This window comes from Colobus angolensis, unplaced genomic scaffold (assembly GCF_000951035.1).
Source record: "Colobus angolensis palliatus isolate OR3802 unplaced genomic scaffold, Cang.pa_1.0 Scaffold278, whole genome shotgun sequence".
In the NCBI taxonomy this organism is placed as follows: Eukaryota; Metazoa; Chordata; class Mammalia; order Primates; family Cercopithecidae; genus Colobus; species Colobus angolensis.
In genome coordinates, this window is record NW_012116021.1 from 1,227,808 (window position 1) to 1,245,158 (window position 17,351).

General features: G+C 52.6%; 1 protein-coding gene across 1 annotated transcript in view; it reads right to left on the reverse strand.

Moving 5' to 3' along the window:
* Positions 1-17,351, reverse strand: part of LOC105516240 — a 38,071-nt gene that overhangs the window by 14,457 nt on the left and 6,263 nt on the right. Inside the window, exon 4 of the mRNA XM_011948353.1 lies at positions 10,171-10,317. Within this exon, the coding sequence (XP_011803743.1) occupies positions 10,171-10,317 (147 nt within the window). The remainder of the gene's footprint in view (positions 1-10,170; positions 10,318-17,351) is intronic.

The following is a 17,351-nucleotide window of genomic DNA, read 5'->3' on the forward strand; positions in this document are numbered from 1 at the left end:
TACTCTTGTTAATACATTAATTATATACACTATATTATATATAAATAACAGAAAGGACCTCTGTGAGGCCATATCGAAAGGTCAATTATCAATCCTCATCTTTCTTGGCCTGTCAGCATATTGGATACTTTTGATCTCTCCTTTGTTCTTAAGATACCTCCACTGCCCCCAACCCCCAGCCTCAAGGACATCACTTTTTTTGTTCTCTTCTTCTTCAAAGACCCTCCTTCCCAGTCTCCTTTACTGATTTTCTTCAATTTCTCCCTCTAAAATCAAAGTACTCCAGTGTTCTGCCCCTGGAACACTTTTCTTCTTTGTACTTTTACTCTCTAGTGATCTCATCTTGCTGCATGGTTTTAGATAAGACCATAAGCTTACCTCTCCCACATTAATATCTCCAGCCAGAACCTCTCCTCTGAATGCCAAGTTTTTATGTCCAGTTGTCTACTAGGCTATCCCCTTTGGCTATCTAGTAGATCTCTCAAACTTAACATGTCCAGAAACAGCTTCAGATCCCCATCCCCAAAACTCTACTCCTCCTTCAGCCTTCCCCAGTTCAGGAAATAGAAACTCCATCCTTCCAGGTGCTCAACCTCAAACCCCCAGGGTCATCCTTGACTCCACTATTTCTCTCCTGCACATCCCTCTAATGTCTCAGCAAATATAAGCAGTTCTATCTTCAAAACATATCAGAATTAAGCCAGTTCTAACCCATCACTGCCATCCTGATAGGCAATTAAGGTGGAAGAAGTAGACAGGGGCTAGATCATTGAGGGGGAAGGATCTCTTAGCTCTAGCAAGAACTTTTAAGTTTTATTCTGAATGATATGGAAAACCATATGAGTACTTTACATAGGATCAGATTTGCCTTTTTTTTTTTTTTTTTTTTTGTTGAGACGGAGTCTCGCTCTGTCGCCCAGGCTGGAGTGCAGTGGCCAGATCTCAGCTCACTGCAAGCTCCGCCTCCCGGGTTTACGCCATTCTCCTGCCTCAGCCTCCCAAGTAGCTGGGACTACAGGCGCCCTCCACCTCGCCCGGCTAGTTTTTGCCTTTTTTTTTTTTGGTAGAGACGGGGTTTCACTGTGTTAGCCAGGATGGTCTTGATCTCCTGACCTCGTGATCCACCCGTCTCGGCCTCCCAAAGTGCTGGGATTACAGGCTTGAGCCACCGCGCCCGGCCAGATTTGCCTCTTGAAAAGACCACTCTGGGTACTGAGTGGAGAATGGATTGAGGCAGCAAGACGAAAAGTGGTGAATCCAGTTAAGTGGCTATTAAGGTTTTGGGGAATGATTATGGCGTGGACTACTTCCCTTCCAGGCAGAATCTCTCACCTGAGATGGGAGGAGGCCGTCTCAGAGGCGGAAAGGCTGACCCAGGATGTGCCTGAACAAGTGAGCTTCTGTCGGTGACCCCAACGGAGGCAGCCCGAGTTTCAGCACCACTGGCAGGACAGCTCCCATCTCGCCTCAGCGCCAGAGAATCCAGAGCCTCTGCACTGAGGCCAGTCCTGCAGAGTCTTGGGATCCAGCGCCCTCTCAGAGACTGGCGGCTAGAAGAAAAAGGCAAATGCCCTTTCTCTGAAGACTTCTGTTTGCTACCCTTCATAACGGAGATAACGATGCCGCCACACCGCCAAGCCAGATCCTTACGGATTTTAGGGGTCACCAGTGGAAGGGGAGACCCAAAGCAAACCCTCTGAAAATAGCGTCTGTCGTGACACCGGAGTTTATTTCCTCGACTTCGGAAAATTAAAAAAGATGCCAGGTGTGCAGTAGGTTGGGGAAAAGGGCATTTCTGCACAGCTCCTATTAACCTGCACTGCTCTGTTGTGTATCTACTGACAAAACTCTGAAGAACTAAGTTGCTTCTCTGAGAGCTGGACAGTTTAATCATTCCAGACCCAGTGCAGATTTTCTCCCTCCAATGGCAGAGTTTCTCTAGGATGGGGTAGTGAGAGGCCCGCCCTCTACTCCTGGCCCTCCTGGCTCTGCCCTCTCTAACTGAATCTAGTTTCCCCTGATCACTTTTGAACTGGATTGATTTTTTAATCTGGAGCCCATCAGGATTCCTCTTTCAGGAGTTGGGGGATGCCACTTGGGGTCTGTGGCCTGGGGAAGGCTTGCTGTGCCGCTTCTGGCTCCTAAAGGTGCTGTCAGGAGGGTCAGAGAAGATGGGAAGGTCTCAGCCTTCTCGCTCAGAAATGACCTTTGGGTTTCAGAACCCTAAAGAGGAGCTTTCTCTCAGCTTCCCTATGAGAGGGGAAAGGGAGCAGCAAAGACTCTGACTTTGACCTTAGGGGTACCCCAGACCACAGTGGGAACCCACCCTGTCATGGTCATCTGCTCCACAGTGCTACACCCTCCATTTCTGCCATTGCCCAGGTCCACATGGGCACCCTGTGCCCACCTAGCCTCCCTGCACTAGGTGGGGGCTTGATCCTTAGGCAGGTTTGTCCTGGAAATGTCCCTTAAATGGGCCAGGCTCCAACTTCAGAACTACCCTCCTCTAAGGGACATCATAAGGTAGATACAGAAGTTGGGGGATGCCAGGACTAGGTTTTTGGTGTGAAGGCAAGGCCAGACGAGACCTAGAATCAAATCCCATCCCCTTCTCTTTTTGCTCCCTCATTATGTGACCTGGGGTAAGTCACTTTTCACTTCACTGCTCCTGGACTTAGATTCTAACCCTAAGTTGCTCCTCCCAAGGGGCTGCTGTCAGGAGTTACTGAAACAAAAGTAAACCTCTGATCAATGCCCCATAATTGGCACTCTGTTGACAAAATATGAATGCCTTTTCTGGAAAAGGGATACCTGAGGAGGCTTCATAGAATTAAGGGAGACTCCCCCTTCCCCCAACCAGCCCATATCCTGTATCTTTCTAGACTCCTGCAACCTTCAATGGGGACTGGGCAAATATACTGCCACCCAAAAAGTGAGGCGCCGAAGGTGATCTGTCCTGACCAGGTTCCCACTTCAGTTCCTCAGACCAAGACCCCAGGTGAAGGATACCTCTGCCCTCAGCCAGAATTATCCTGTGTGACTCTCCTCCCTCCTGGGGTCCCAGCACTCCATTTTAGGAACTTCAAAAGGGGCCTGAGGGACAACAGGAGGCTTCCAGTTGGCTGCCCTAGGAACAAGGGCATCCACTCCCTTTCATCAAGACTTCCACTACCCTCTCCGTAAAACTGGGAGAAAGACTCCTCAGATGAGGATTAAACGACACAAACATCCAGCAAGACACTCAACACTCGGTCTTGACAGGCATCCACAGAGGTTTACAGTCTCCCTGAAGACGCTTGCTCACACTCCTCTGAGGGGTGGTATTTTGGCTCCCAAGGGTTCAAGAGGTTAAAAGATCTGGCTGAGTTCACACAGCTGGAAATGTGCAGCTTCGCGACTCCAACCCAACTTCTCCAGGCGCAGAGCGTCTGGGAGGGCAGAAGCCAAGCTCCTGAGCTTGCTGGGCCAAACACCAGGGGCCAGGAGTGGGCAGGGCTGGCGGGACCACCAGCTCCCTCACTGGATTCACTGGTTCAGCCACTCTTCTGGGACCACGTGGGCCAGCAGGGAACCGAGAGCATGCTCCCTGGCCCCTCCCTCTTCAGATGTCGCCCTCATCCACAGGGCCAAACCCAAACCCTCCTGCTCTGGGGCAAAGGGGAAACCGTCTGCAATCATTTGCTCCTCAATATCTTTCCGATTCTGGCATCTTTTGAGCTGAGGTGCAACTCCTTTTTCTAATTAGCTGCAATGATGAACTCTCGGGAGCTCTGATATTTGAAAATATCTATGAAAACTACTCCATATATACATAGATGCATGCATATATACATAAACACATACCAGGGCCCCCAAATTAGCTGTCCCTCCAGCTGCCCACCCGCCACCGCCACCGCAGAGTAGTGGACGAGAAAACCTGGCGCTGCAAGAAGCAGAATGAGGAAAGTCCCGTTCAAGGCCAGAACCCACGTGGCACCCCTGCCCCGTTCCAAGGTGGAGTCTCTGGGCTTTACCTCTTCCCGGTCTAGCCGCAGGGATAGGGGGAAGGGTGGGGTGCGGGGGGATGTTTCCACCCCCAAACTGCCATGAGGAGGCACCTTGTACCCAGGCCTGCAGCCCGGAGTGTCCCCGCCAGGCAGATTTACTTCGCTGAGTTGTACTGAGTGCCTGCTCCGAGCCGGGTGCAGCGGAGAAGCAGAGTTCCGGGTGGCCCTCCTGCAGCGCAGGCACGCACCGACTCGGGATCGCGGCCGGGACACCGCCCTCAGCCCTGCGCTTCCCAGGCCAGGCCTGGCCAGGAACCAAACCCGTGCCCCGCTGCAGCAAAGGGACGCTGAGGAAGTCGGCCCTGCAAGTCTGCGTTGGTTCAAAAGCACCTCACTGCGCCCTCTGCAACCACCCGCCACTTCCCGGTCATCCTGCCTTCGCGGCGCTCCCCAGCGCCTGGCGGGGACACTGCACACAGTAGGTGCTCGGTCAAGGGTAATTCCCTCCCGCCTTGCGGTCTGGAGACCGCAAGCGATGATTACCTGGGCTCCCCCTGCTGGAGATCGCAGTAACGACCCGAGGCCCCATCCTCTCTGAACGCTTATTTTTTTTAACTACTCTACCCTCCGCGTACCCCCACCCCATCTCCACCTCCTGCCAGTTACCGGGCAGAGGCTACCAGGAAGATCTTATTTTCCCACAACTTTATCCTGAATGCAAACAAAATGAAAAATGCACACATTTACCCAACAAATATTTACAGAGCACTCACTCTAATATTAATCACCACGTGAACACTGGGTACTTACTGCATGGAAGGTATTGTTGGGCTCTTTTACATTTATCAGCTCATTTAATCCTCACAACAACCCTAGCAGGATGATACTATTATTATTCCCACTTTGCAGTTGAAGACACACCCAGGCCCAAAAAGACGTGGCCAAGCTCTCTCAAAGCGGGGAACAGGCTTTGAACCGGGATGTCTCCGGATCCCAGGCTCCTAACCATTACATCACACCATGGAACGCTATGGCAAAATTATACATATATATATATATATATGACATAAGAAGTGGCTTCAAAGCATCCCTTGTTCTCTAATTCACCCTGTGAAATTTTTCCTACTAAGAGAAACAGGCACACGTTTTACCTAGAGAGAGATGTTGAAGTTTTCTGGTCATTTTCTGGGTATGCATTTGCTTGGGCCACCAGCAGATATAAGAGTAAGATGGTTGCCCCACATATTGAACAAGATGTAAGGTTAAAAAAAAAGTATGCAAACAACTACCTGTCTGAGGTCCCCACCCCATCACTTCAAAGCTGTACCTCCTTTTGGAATAGAAGAGAATGAGGCTCCATAAGATGCAGTGGACTGTTCTTCACTCCGAAGAAGTCAGGAGCATGAAGGAGCCTGACCTACCTCTTTTGGACACTCCCCGCACCCTGCCCCAGCAAACTGAATTCATCACACTCTTTATGAGCCTCTCCTTTGTTCCTGGAGAGCTTGAATGGGTCCAGCCACTCCCCTCACTAAGAACCTGGGCACAGCTTTGGTGGAGGTGATAAGTGCCATGGTAAAGGTACACTGTGCAGCGTGAGTTAGGGTGAGACCACTCACCTTGGGAAGGGTGCCATAGTGAGAAAGCCGTGGACCTAGACTAGGAGTACAGGAATTTTAGAGTGTAGAGAGCCCTTGGAGACCAGCTAATGCATCACTTATCCAGCACAAAGACTTGCAAGGTGCAGGGTCGGATGCGGTGGCTCACGCCTATAATCCCAGCACTTTGAGATGCTGAGGCAGGCAGATCATTTGAGTCCAGGAGTTCCAGACCAGCCTGACCAACATGACAAAATCCCATCTCTACTTAAAAAACAAAAATTAGCCAGGTGTGGTGGCACACAGCTGTAATCCCAGCTATTTGGGAGGCTGAGGCACAAGAACTATTTGAACCTGGGAGGCAGAGGTTGCAGTGAGCCGAGATCATGCCACTGCACTGCATCCTGGGTGATAGAGCAAGACTCTGTTTTTTAGAAAAAAGAAAAAAGAAAAAAAAATCCTTCCAAAGTGCCACAAGTGTGCCTTGGGCACAGGATGTTAAACGATCCACTTCAGTCCCTGATGCCAATATTCCACTGTGGAAACTAGAGACCCATTACATCACTTTCCTCTCTGCCCCAGCCTTATCCCTGTCCCCTGGCCCAGGCCTATCTATTAACTGTGTGTGTGTAACTTTCCCATTTAAGACTCTAAGATCCGTTGAAGACAGGCTTGTATGTTACTCACTACTGTACTCCAAGCACTGGGCACAGGGTCTGATAGAGAGTAGGAGCTGAACTAAACAAATGAATTCTCCCACAACATCTCTGCCTGGTTATCATGCTGCCCCTATTGGAATCCTCCTAGAGATGAGGCACTCACTGCTTCTCCATGGGACTGCATCCCTGTACATCATTTAGCAGGTGAGTCCTCCCTTCTGCAGACTCCCAGACCTAGTTATCACCCTCTGAGCCTTTCCTGAAACCTGAAAAAAAGCTACTGATTGTACCAGACAGCCAGACACCTGCCTTCTGTCCTTGGAGCATGGTCCAATCTAGAAAAGGGAGATCTCCTCTCCCCAAAGGGCATAGGAGACCCACGTGAGCCCCAGAGAACCCAGCCCACTTGGGGGCTGAGTTCATAGCATAGTGTATAGTTGAGTGGGGGTTTATCCTCAAAACTCCCCGGCATGCCTGGTAATGAGCATCTGGGAGAGGCTGGCTAGAAAATATGGAAACACTGTAATGTCATTTTGGTTCTATAGTATTTTCCTGAGTTTTCACATGTCAGTGTGAGCCAAAGGATGGGCATGCATCCATGCATGTGTGTGCATGTCAAACTACTTGCACATAGGCCAAGCATGGACCTAAGAATGTGGCCAGAAGTGAGTCTATGTCCTGGGGAGGAGGGGTGGTGTGCCACAGTGTGCACAGGCTGGTGAATGCCCCCAGAAAAACTGAGGTCTGGATGACCCTAAGGGTGTATGTATGCATACGAGTATGCAGGAGTGTGTGTGTGTTCACAAGCAATCTGTCTGAGGGGCTGGCCGTGTGTGTGTGTGTGTGTGTGTGTGTGTGCATAGATATAAAGACAAACTGTAGTCTCGTTCTCTCTGGGTAGCATGTGTGTGATGTGTGTATATTTACAGGTATTTCCTAACCTAGTTTGGTGACATTGTAATCTTGTGGCTGAGCATGCATGTGTACATGTATGTGTATATATGTGTTTACAATGTAATCCCAAGCCTGCATGTGAGTGACTAGTGTGACTGTGTATGTTTGTGTTTTACATGCACATTCCAGCCTGGTTCCACACCCCAGGACTCCATGGAATATGAAAGTCCTCGGATGAGCCCAGCACATCCTGAGGCTGGCTGAGTGCTGGGTGGAGTATGTATAGGTGACTGGTGTTTACCAGCAACCTTGACCAGCCACCAGCCTTTGTCTGGTGCCCACTTCCCATGGCCCCTAAATTCCTCACCCTGGTAGGACCCTGGCTGTCCTTGCTCTGGACTGTCTTCCCCAAGGAGTCCCTTTAACTCACTGCCCCTTTCCTGGCCAGGGGGCTGGGAGTTGGGGGATATTCATCTCGGGGAGTTTTTGTTCTGCCTCATGAAAAGCCTCAATGGCTGGGAATACCATTCTAATTACGGGGAAGCCCAGCTTATGTGGGGGACACAAAGGGCTGTGGTCTCATAGCAGCTCCTTCCATCCGTCAAATAAGGCCGTCTAATGACGGGGTGAGAGCTGTGAATGCCTAAAACAAACTCGAAAAGGAGGGAAAATAAAGCCGCCGGGGGCTTAAAATATATTAAATTACCCTGATTAGGAGCTGTGGCTTTGCAGGCACTAGTTGGAGAGGCTGGGGAGGCTGTGAGTCCTGCTATTCACGTCAGGGGGGAAGAGGGGTCAGTAGGTCGGGGGCGGGGGTGTTCACAGAGCCCTGGCCCATTCTCATGCTAACACCAGAGACACACTGCAGGCTTAGTGGGCTGGAAAATAGAAATGAATTTGCCATAATCCTCCTTCCTCCCTCATTCTTTCCCTCCCTCCCTCTCTCTCTCTCTCCCTCTGCAGCCCAGGAGAAGCTTTGCCTAATCGCAGCCCGTTAGAGCCTGCTGGGCATTGGGGCAGAGCCACACCCCAGAGCCTGTGTCCCTCCGCCCTCTCATCCCTTGCCCCTTTCTGTGGGGCCCAGAATGAGAATGGGCTCTAGGGCACATGTGAAGGAGCAGTAAAGGCAGGTGGTGGGGTTCTAGTGGATGGGGAGTGCCAGGCCCCTTTCCAGCATACAATTATTTACAATCCACAATTACTCCTTTAAGCACATGTACACAATTTAGAGACACAAATATCCCTTCACTCTTCTACACACACCTCCTCACAACACATCTCTTCACAAACACACACTTGAATAGGCACAAATATATCTGTACAGAATTTGCAGACACATCTACTCCTTCAAGGGCGAACACACCCAGGCACCCACGGAGCTCTTTACAGGCACCCTCGCATGGAGACATAGCCCTTGTCAGATGGCCATAGGCTGCCTCCAACATACACGTGCACCAACACACATGTGCATACCCATGCAGACCCCTGCACACCCCTTCAGGCATACCTCCAGAACCATGACCTAGTACAACTGCAATGTTTCACAAGGAGGAACTGAGGCTCAGAGGGCAGCGGAGGGGCCGCCCTTCCCCAGTGCTAGTTGAGTCAGCCCTGTTTCTAAGTGCTGCAGGACCTTGGATAAGTCGTTGCCCTCTCAGGGCCTCAGTTTCCTGCTATTAAAGAGGATATTTGAACTAACGTTCTAGAAAACCCTCCCAGTTCAGAAATTGGTAGGAGCCAGTCTCAGGGACTATCCCTTGTGTCCCTCCCCTCCCTCTGTACACTCAGGTGGATGTCCACGCCTCCACGGTGCACACAGTGAATCCCTCCAGTGTTCGCACGGTTACAAACTAGAGGGTCCGCCGGGGAGTCCTGTAGCCATATCCTCGTAGGTCCCGCTGTCAGTGGCTCCGCCGTCCCGCCCGCCCACCGTCAGCTGCGCTCTCCTTCTTGTGACTTTGTCGGTGCGACCATCCCGGCTTGGGACGTGAGGGTGTCAGGTGTGGCTCTGAACCACCGAGCCCCACAGAGTGGTGCCAGGGACCCGGGAAAGGCTCCCGAACGCGCTCCTCTGCGGCTCCCGGCGCCCTCTGTCGGCGAATCTGGAACAGGCGCTCCCAGAGGAGGCCCGACGCGTGCACGTGACCCTGGGACCTGACCCCGGGAGTCTGCACAATGAAACCTGCGCCCGCTGGTTCTCGGCTTGGCCGTGGGGAGCCAGGGATCCGCAGGCCAGACTGGAACAGAGGCCACGAGAGTGAACTGAACAGAGGGAGCGTGGGAAGCGCAAGATCCCGCCCTGCCACCCGCTTCTCCTCGTGGCTCCTGGAACACCCCTACCTACCAGCGCCCTACAGAGAGCAAGCGCGCGCGGGGGTATGGAGGGCACCCAGGCCAGAGCGAGCACACCAGGGCCGGCTGCGTGCTGCTAGCGAAACTGATCCCACCGGCCACAGCTTTTCCATCCGTGATGTGGCAGCCAAAGTGTGCCAGGGAGAAGCCCTGGAAAGTTCAGGAACCTATCTCCCACCCACCCTAGGCAGAGAAGGCAAGGACCCGCGAGCCCCCACTAGATAGCCCACAAGGGCACCCGGGTCAGCGGAGGCTGCTGCTGCCCCTCTTTCCTGGAAGGCAGCACCAAGGCTGAGCTAAGCCGCTTGCTGAAAGTCGGACAGGACAAAACCTGGAACTGCAGTGGGGGAAGCTGGTGCAACCTAGATCCTTCCAGCCTGGGCATCAAGACGCTCTAAGTGGTGATCTAACGGCATGGGAGTTGAGTAGGGTCCTGGGGAAGCAAAAGCCACGGCTTTAAGATGGACGCTTCTGGTGTGGGCTAGATTGTTTCAAGGAACCCAGGGTTGACATGAGAGGGGGACCACAGATCCTTCCCTAACCCCTCCAAGGGGTCCAAGGCTTGCACATGATGACTATCCAGGAGCCACAAGTACTCCCAAGTCGGGATGTGAGAGCCCAAATCTCAGGCTCTGGCACTTGGTGCTCCATCCTTGCCCCTGCGGACACGCTACTCCCTACCTGGTCTCAGGTTTGTTGGGCCCTCACTGGAGCTGTCTTTTTGGGGTTTATTTAGGTGGAGCCCCACGTGCCTTCTCCTGGCTTCCCAGCTCCAGGTCAGCTTTCCGCACACTGCTGTCATGGGCGGAGGCACTCCCGTGGCCACCCCTTCAAAAGAACCAAGATGAAGGGGGGTGATTAGTGAGGGTGGACTGTAGTGGGGCGATATGGGGAGTTGGGAGGTTTGAGGACAAGCCACACTATGTGAGAGGGCTGCGCTTATGCTCTTTCCTGTGGCCTGAGTCCAGTCTGGAGGGCCTCCACTCGAGGGTTTCCCAAATGGCCCTCCCAGGCTTCAGGCCTGGCTGCACCATGCAGGTCGGGGAACCGGCCTTGGGGGAGCCCTGCTCTGGCCCTGATTCAATTCCACTTCTCCTTGGTCTTTTGTGGGGGGTCGGCTCGGGACCCCAGAGGGCGCAAGAATGTGAACGAAGGGCTTGGCTGAGAAGGGTGAAAATGAGGGCTCCTAAAAGAGAGGGAGTCAAGTTGAAGCCTTTACCACTTCCACCGTGCTCTGCTCCAGCCGTGCCTTGGGGGCCAGTCCCAGGCCTGGAGAGCCTGCAGGCGCCCTCTCTTACTTGTCCCCCAAACCTTTCCCGGCCGCACTCACCGCCCATAAATTCCATAAATTTGTGTGGGTGCGCACACACCTATACCATCAAGGCATTTAACACAAACACACAGAGCAACGAATTCGAATTCCAGAATTTTCACCAAATAAAATTAAGCTTCACTTGGGGAAGCTCGTCCCCTGCACCTGGAGGTGGGAGAAGGCTCAGAGGAAGAAAGAGCTTGTGATATGCCCTGCGGAGCTGAAGGGAATCCCTACCCCCAGCCCTCTCGGAGGCTTCCCGCGGCCGCGACCTGGAGCCCTTGTTTAGGGACTAGGAAGGCTCGGGGCTGACTCCCCGGCGACGACGAGACGAGCCTGTGTGGGGTGGAGGCAGCCCGAAAGCCACAAAGCAGAAATGTCTGGTTTTCCCGCCACAGCAGCCGCGGGGGTCCGATTTGCAACCAGAAAGGCCGGAGATATTGGGAATTTGGAACCGTTCATACTTTAAAGCCTACGTCCAGAAGTCACTTTCACCCCACAGTGTCTGCCCTCATGTAAATGGCCCACCCATCAGTTACCTCCCGTGAATCATAAAGACAAACAAGATCTTGTTATTTTTCTAGAATATTCCAAAAATAAGCATCTGCTTTTGGGGCGAATTCTGGCGGGGCCGAGCTTGTTTTCTCCGACATGATGGCGCTACTAGGGCTCTGGGAGGATCTCCGGGCCAGGCGCTGGCCTAGTGACGGGGGCTGGGAGGAGCTGGGGAGGCATCGCCATTGGTGTTTCTGCGTAGAACCACAGCGCAGGGATCCCGCGTCCGTCCCGCAGCAGTCTCGGGTTCTCCGGCGCGCCCGCTCGCCTCTCGAGAACCTAGTCCCCGCGCAGGCCTCCCCAGACCTGAGCCGGGAACACCTTCCAGTGCGGTCGCAGGACCCCGAGGGTCCTATCCAGTCGTTGGCAAGAGTCGAGGCTGGATTTTCGGCGGCCGCCTGCGTTCAGTATAAATGGAACGTGCTAGGAAACTCCGATATGCAGCGATTTTCTAAATATCCCGTATACCTGAACCCCGTGTGGCCACCGCCATGAGTCACACAAGGACTGGGCGACAGAAGCTCTGAGCTTCTATTTGTAAAACACAAAATAAATCGAGAGCTGAATGAAGACAAAGCCATTTTTAAACGTTTGATTGGTGAGATCTCCCCCGCTTAGCAAACACTTTCATTTTCAGAGCTGCCTGTGGCCATACACAGGTTCAGAAAATCGATTGTATTCCTGGGTGAATTCCACCCAGGGAAAGGAGTCCTGGGAATGCGCGCCCATGTACACAGAAAGCCCACACTTTAGAAGGAATGTATGAGTGAAAAAGAAGCGAGCATTCAGGACGCAAATGAGTTTGTAAATTTACTGTCTTGCCTTTGTGGGAATCTTCAAATTGTTTACCCTGCTTTTATTCCCTCCGTGGTGCTGCCACGGGTGCGCGGACTGAGCAGGCCGCCCTTCTCCCCACTCGGAGAGCTCTAAAACCTGAGGGCCTCTGCCGGAAGCTGCTGTTCGGCCCATCCGGGTTCCCAGAGGAGCCACTTTTCCTCCTACAGGCCTGGGGATTGCAAAGTATCTGGATCCTTAAATTCTCTATCCCCTGTGCGCAAGACTTAAGAGCCAGATCAAGATGTGGGGCCCAACTAGGGGAAAGTAGGGGAACCCAGGGTGCAGCTGGGGCCCACCCGACCAATGCTGACAGGCACCACAGACACCTCGGGCCACCTTTCCAATATTTTGCTCAGTGTTTGGGGGACCCAAGGGGAAACGTGCCTGCACGTTGATGCAAGTGTGATCCCTGCGACTGGAATGCCGGACAGGGCTTTCCTAAGGCCCTGCATTCTGCACATTGACTTTTCCTATCAATGGGAGAGACGCAGACTATTGACCCAACGGCCTCCTCCTCGCCGCCTATTGTCGCGGCTCAATCACGCACTTACGGGAAGAAAAGCGAGTTTATCTTAGCTTGGAGGAGCCTCGTGTTGCGAGTGTGTGTGTGTGTGTGTGTGTGTGTGTGTGTGTCTCAAGGGTGAGGGGAATTCTGCAACCAGAACTGCGCAGATGGGTTGTGGATAGACACTTTCAAAAAGGGCCAATTTCCCCTTCACAATGAGCGCTAAGTACCTGATAAATGGGGTTGGTGTTTATTCATGAGCAGGTACTTTGGAGACGGCGATTAGAACAGCCGCCCGCGCTGCCTCGCCAAGGTACTTAAAGCCGGGCAGGTGCAGCGCGGCGCGCGGCTCCGGCGCACAAAGCCCGCGGCAGCCGTGTAGCCAGGAGGGGCGTGAATGCGGGTCGCGCCGGGCCCCGAGGGCGCGCTGCGCGCAGGCACCTTAGTCCTTTGTTCCTCACTCGAAGCCAAGGCCACTTCACCAAGGGGCGCCCCGGGAAAACCTCCCCTTTAATTACCAGGAATTTCCCTTCGTCACTCCTCTGGGAGCCCAGCCGGGCAACTATAGGTCTAGCGGTCGCGGAGACTCAGCATGGGTCCAGGCTTGGCGTTTGCATAAGTGCTGCCTGTGAGCTGTCTATTAGCTAACCAGCTAAGTAACTAACTAAAATAGGAAGAAACAGAACCCAGGCCTGGGAACCGCGCGGGCACGCGGCTCAGGTCGCCCCCGCCGCCTAGGCGCCACCTCTGGCGGTGCGGGCAACCTCGGGCTTTCAGGTTTTGTTTCAACTCCAAGGGGAGAAAATTGGGGTCTGTCTCTTTCTACAACTTCTTGGCGCCGAGGTCGTGGGACAAACCCGATCTCGCCCTCAGAGCTGCTGAGGAATCTCTAACAACTCCCAGCTTTTGCTCACGACAGGCAGCCTCTCCTCGACGCGCGCGGAGAGAGCTCAGCAAACGCCAAGGCCTTGCAGGAGAGAGCGCAGGATCCCCTGCGCTTGCGAACTGGAAGCGGGCGAAGGGACTCCTGGGGCTGCGCCGGGAAATCTTGTCTAATATATCCCTAGTAGCTCAGGTGCTTGGGGTACGTAACGCCCGGAAGTCTGAGGCAATAATTGCTGGCTTACCTTCAGCCCGACTCCTCGGGCCTGCCCGGATGCTTCTTAAAAAAAAAAAAATCTTTTCGAAAAGCAGATCGAGATTTTTCTCCAGTGCAGAAAATCAGAGAGGAGAGACCTGTTTCAAACAAGTTGGATTCCCTTTGGGGAGAAAATTCTTTCAGAGTGATAGGAAACAAGGCACGGGGACCTGAAGTCACCCACTGCGAAGAACCCGACGGCTCTCTCGCCAGCCCGATGCAGATTGACCAGGAGTCTGTAGATATTAACATTCATTACAAATTTTCTTGGAACCTTGGGGTTAGAATAAATTATAGATAAAATAATTATGATTCCCTGGGAAATTCGACAACCCGGATGTAAGCGCAAACCGAAAGTGGTAATCCAGGGGCGCCTCGGGAAGGAAAACAGAGGTGGGTCGCGTGCCCACGGCCTGGACCGCGCAGCCACCAGCCAGTCCTCTACCGAGCTAGACCAGGGGCCAGATGTACGGGCGGCCGAGATTTACTAAAAGAGCAAGGCTTCCTCTTGCATCTTTTGCCAGGACCTGAGTTAGGGTTCCAGGGTGAAGTGGTTCCTCCTCTTACAGCCTGAGTCTCCTGCGCCAAAGAGACGGGTGAGGTGGTTTGCAGGACAGTCTGGCAAGCCGCGGAGGGCCGGAGACGCGCGCGCCGCCGCGTTGACAGTGCCATACGAATAGTCTCATTGCACGAGGCCTCCGGTAAACATTACTGAGAGGTTGAGGAGCCCGTGGCCTGGGCGCTCAGCTCTGTAGGCCAGAAAGGCGTGTAGCCTACAATACGGGGCACAGGAAGCTAACGGCATCACCAGGCTGGGGTGGACAGAGGCGGCCTCCCCTATGCCGGCGTCAAGATCATGGCCGGCCCCGGCAGGGAGCCCCGAATTTAGGCTGGAAGTAGAAAGTATATTGGAATGGGTGGGGGAGTGGGAGATAAAGATGACGCATCACGAAGCAATTTTTATATTTCCATTCCCAAGACCTTTAAGGCACACTCAAGAGATGCAGGTGTGATCAGGCCGGCCACCAGTACTAACACCCACTATTGATTTTCTTCGCATGAAAGATTTAGAATAAATTACAAAATTACAATGAATGTGATTTCTAGGGAAACATATGCCCAGGTGTAATCTTTGCAGCCCCCTCCTTACCTCCTTGGATGGGCTCTCCACCCACCTTTTCCCCCAATCCCAAATCCTAACCCCTCACCCCTTGCTGTAAGTTTGTTTTTTCTGAAATGGAGAAAAAGCTCCCCAAACTGGCAGGAAACTATATCCTACAGAGGCATTTGAGCACATGCATTCCGGCGGGCGCAGCACCTCCCGCCCTCTGATTTGTGTATTTCACTCTGGCTAACCCCCACTGACCTCGGGTCCCCCTTAGGCAATCTAGTGACTTAGGCCATGAGACCTGCCAAGCAGGAGCCCTGGGCGGGCACAGCTGGGTAGATCAGACCAAATGCACCCAAATCTGACTCCAGAACCACGAAGAGCAGAACCCTTTAACCCATAAAAAGTTTTATGTGGTTTTGGGGTGCGTTCAAACAGGAATCTCCAAAGAGTTTTGGTTACTCCAGCTATTATAACACAAATGCCTAATCTTTGTTTGGTGATAGAATCTCCATGTCCAGCCAGGAAAGCCAGGAACATTTCATTAACCTGGCATCCTCTTCATTGTCAGTCCAGTGATTGATGTAAAGCTGGTGCTACTGATGTCAAATTCTAACCAGAAACCACCAGGCTAGAAGATAGACTCCTTGACTCACAGGGTGTGGTGTAGGCTGGCGCTTCCTGAGGCTCACTTCCCACCCCAGCTCCCTCCTCACTGCAGCAACCCTCTCCATGGGGTAGGACAGTGGTAACCTTCAAGATGGAGCATCTCTGGGGAAACTTGGAGGAAGCCGAACCCTGCCCCCTTTCCTCTAATCCTCCACCCTCTCTCTTGGTTTGTGATGAAAGGACTGAGATTTATCTGACCCAGGACCAAACAAGGCAGGGATTAGGTAAGCATGTGATTGGGTAAGCAGGATCTTCCACCCACCTCACCCTTTGCAAAGTACCTTTACACACAGCATCCCCTATAATCCCCCACTTGCCAGGCCTCCCAAGGAGGCACAGTCAACTTCCTTCAGGAAATAGAAGCTCAAAGAATGGATCTGGGTTACCTGGAGATCTCCTAGCAAGAAGAGGTAGGGCCAGGATTCCTCCTGGCATTCTGATTCCAAGTCCAGGGTGGTGGTCCTTGACCCTCCCCACACAATTCCAAGGAGGACGGGGGCATCTTTCAGGCAGCCTTATGGGATAATATGCGGACCTGACTTGGCACCAAGAGGTGAAGACATTCAATTGAATGCCACTGTCATTGAGTCCCCACTTCTGTGCAAGGTATATACGAAGAGTGGGGAGGGCAACAAATGTGGCTTCCATGGCCCCTGGCTCAGGGATGGAGTAAAGCTCCCTAAATTGGCAGGAAACTATATCCTACCAAGGGCACGCCCAGAGCATGGGCAGTGCTCCACAAGGACAAGGACATGTCTCCAAGGACCAGATATAAGGCCCACTGGCTCTCTAATTGGACACCATGGTACCTCGAGTCCACTAAGGCCTTTAGAAACCATCTGGGACTTATTTACAGAGTAGGCAGGTGTTTTACTCTGCTGGCAGTAGAAGTAGCTAGGCCCTTGAAGAGGCTCCAGTAAGGTAAGCAGCTCTTCTCCCCAAGACCTTGACATGCAGCCCCAGTGTGAGCTCTGCTAAGAGATTACGGTTCTAGTGTCCACTTTGATAATAGCAAGTCCTTCTCCATCTGCTTGTTTCCTCATCTGCCAAGCGAGGGGTCTTGTAAAAGAAGGTTCCTAACATCTCTAACCTGGGCCTCTAAGAAGTGTGTGTTTTGTGGGGGTGGCTACAAAGAACTCCTTGCAGACTTCTAAGGATACTTGGAGAATGAGTTTCACCCAAAAGAAGCAAACATTTCTTTCTGAAATTTGGTCAAATAAATAGCTTGATAGTGGGATAAGGCACACAGACTCTGGAGCCAGCTCCCTAGGTTCAAATCTGCCCCCGATCTGCAAGGAATAGCTATGTGGCCTTGGGTCACTTTTCTCAGTCTCTCTGTGCCTCAGTTTCCTCATCTCTAAATCAGAGGTCCTGGTGAGGATTAACTGGCACAGGCTAGCTATTAATATGATTTGCTCACACCCCTGGATACAGCCTTGTCCCTTCCCAGTCCTCTTGGTTTATGCCATGGACTGTCACCAATTCTACCCCTGTTCCAATGCCAGGATTTCAGCCTTCCCTGGATCCAGTATCTGGTCAGGAATGGGATGAAGAAGGCAGGCACCGGTGTGTTGCCTGCTTGACGGGTACCTTGCCTGAATAAACTTTTTACCTCGGCCTGTTACTTATTTTTGGATATGGAGAGAAATTGAGCCTGTCTCTGTCTCTTTTCTTAATAATACCCCCAAGTGGAGACAGCTGTGTGAAAACATGTGTCCTTGGCTTTAAGGGGTGAGAG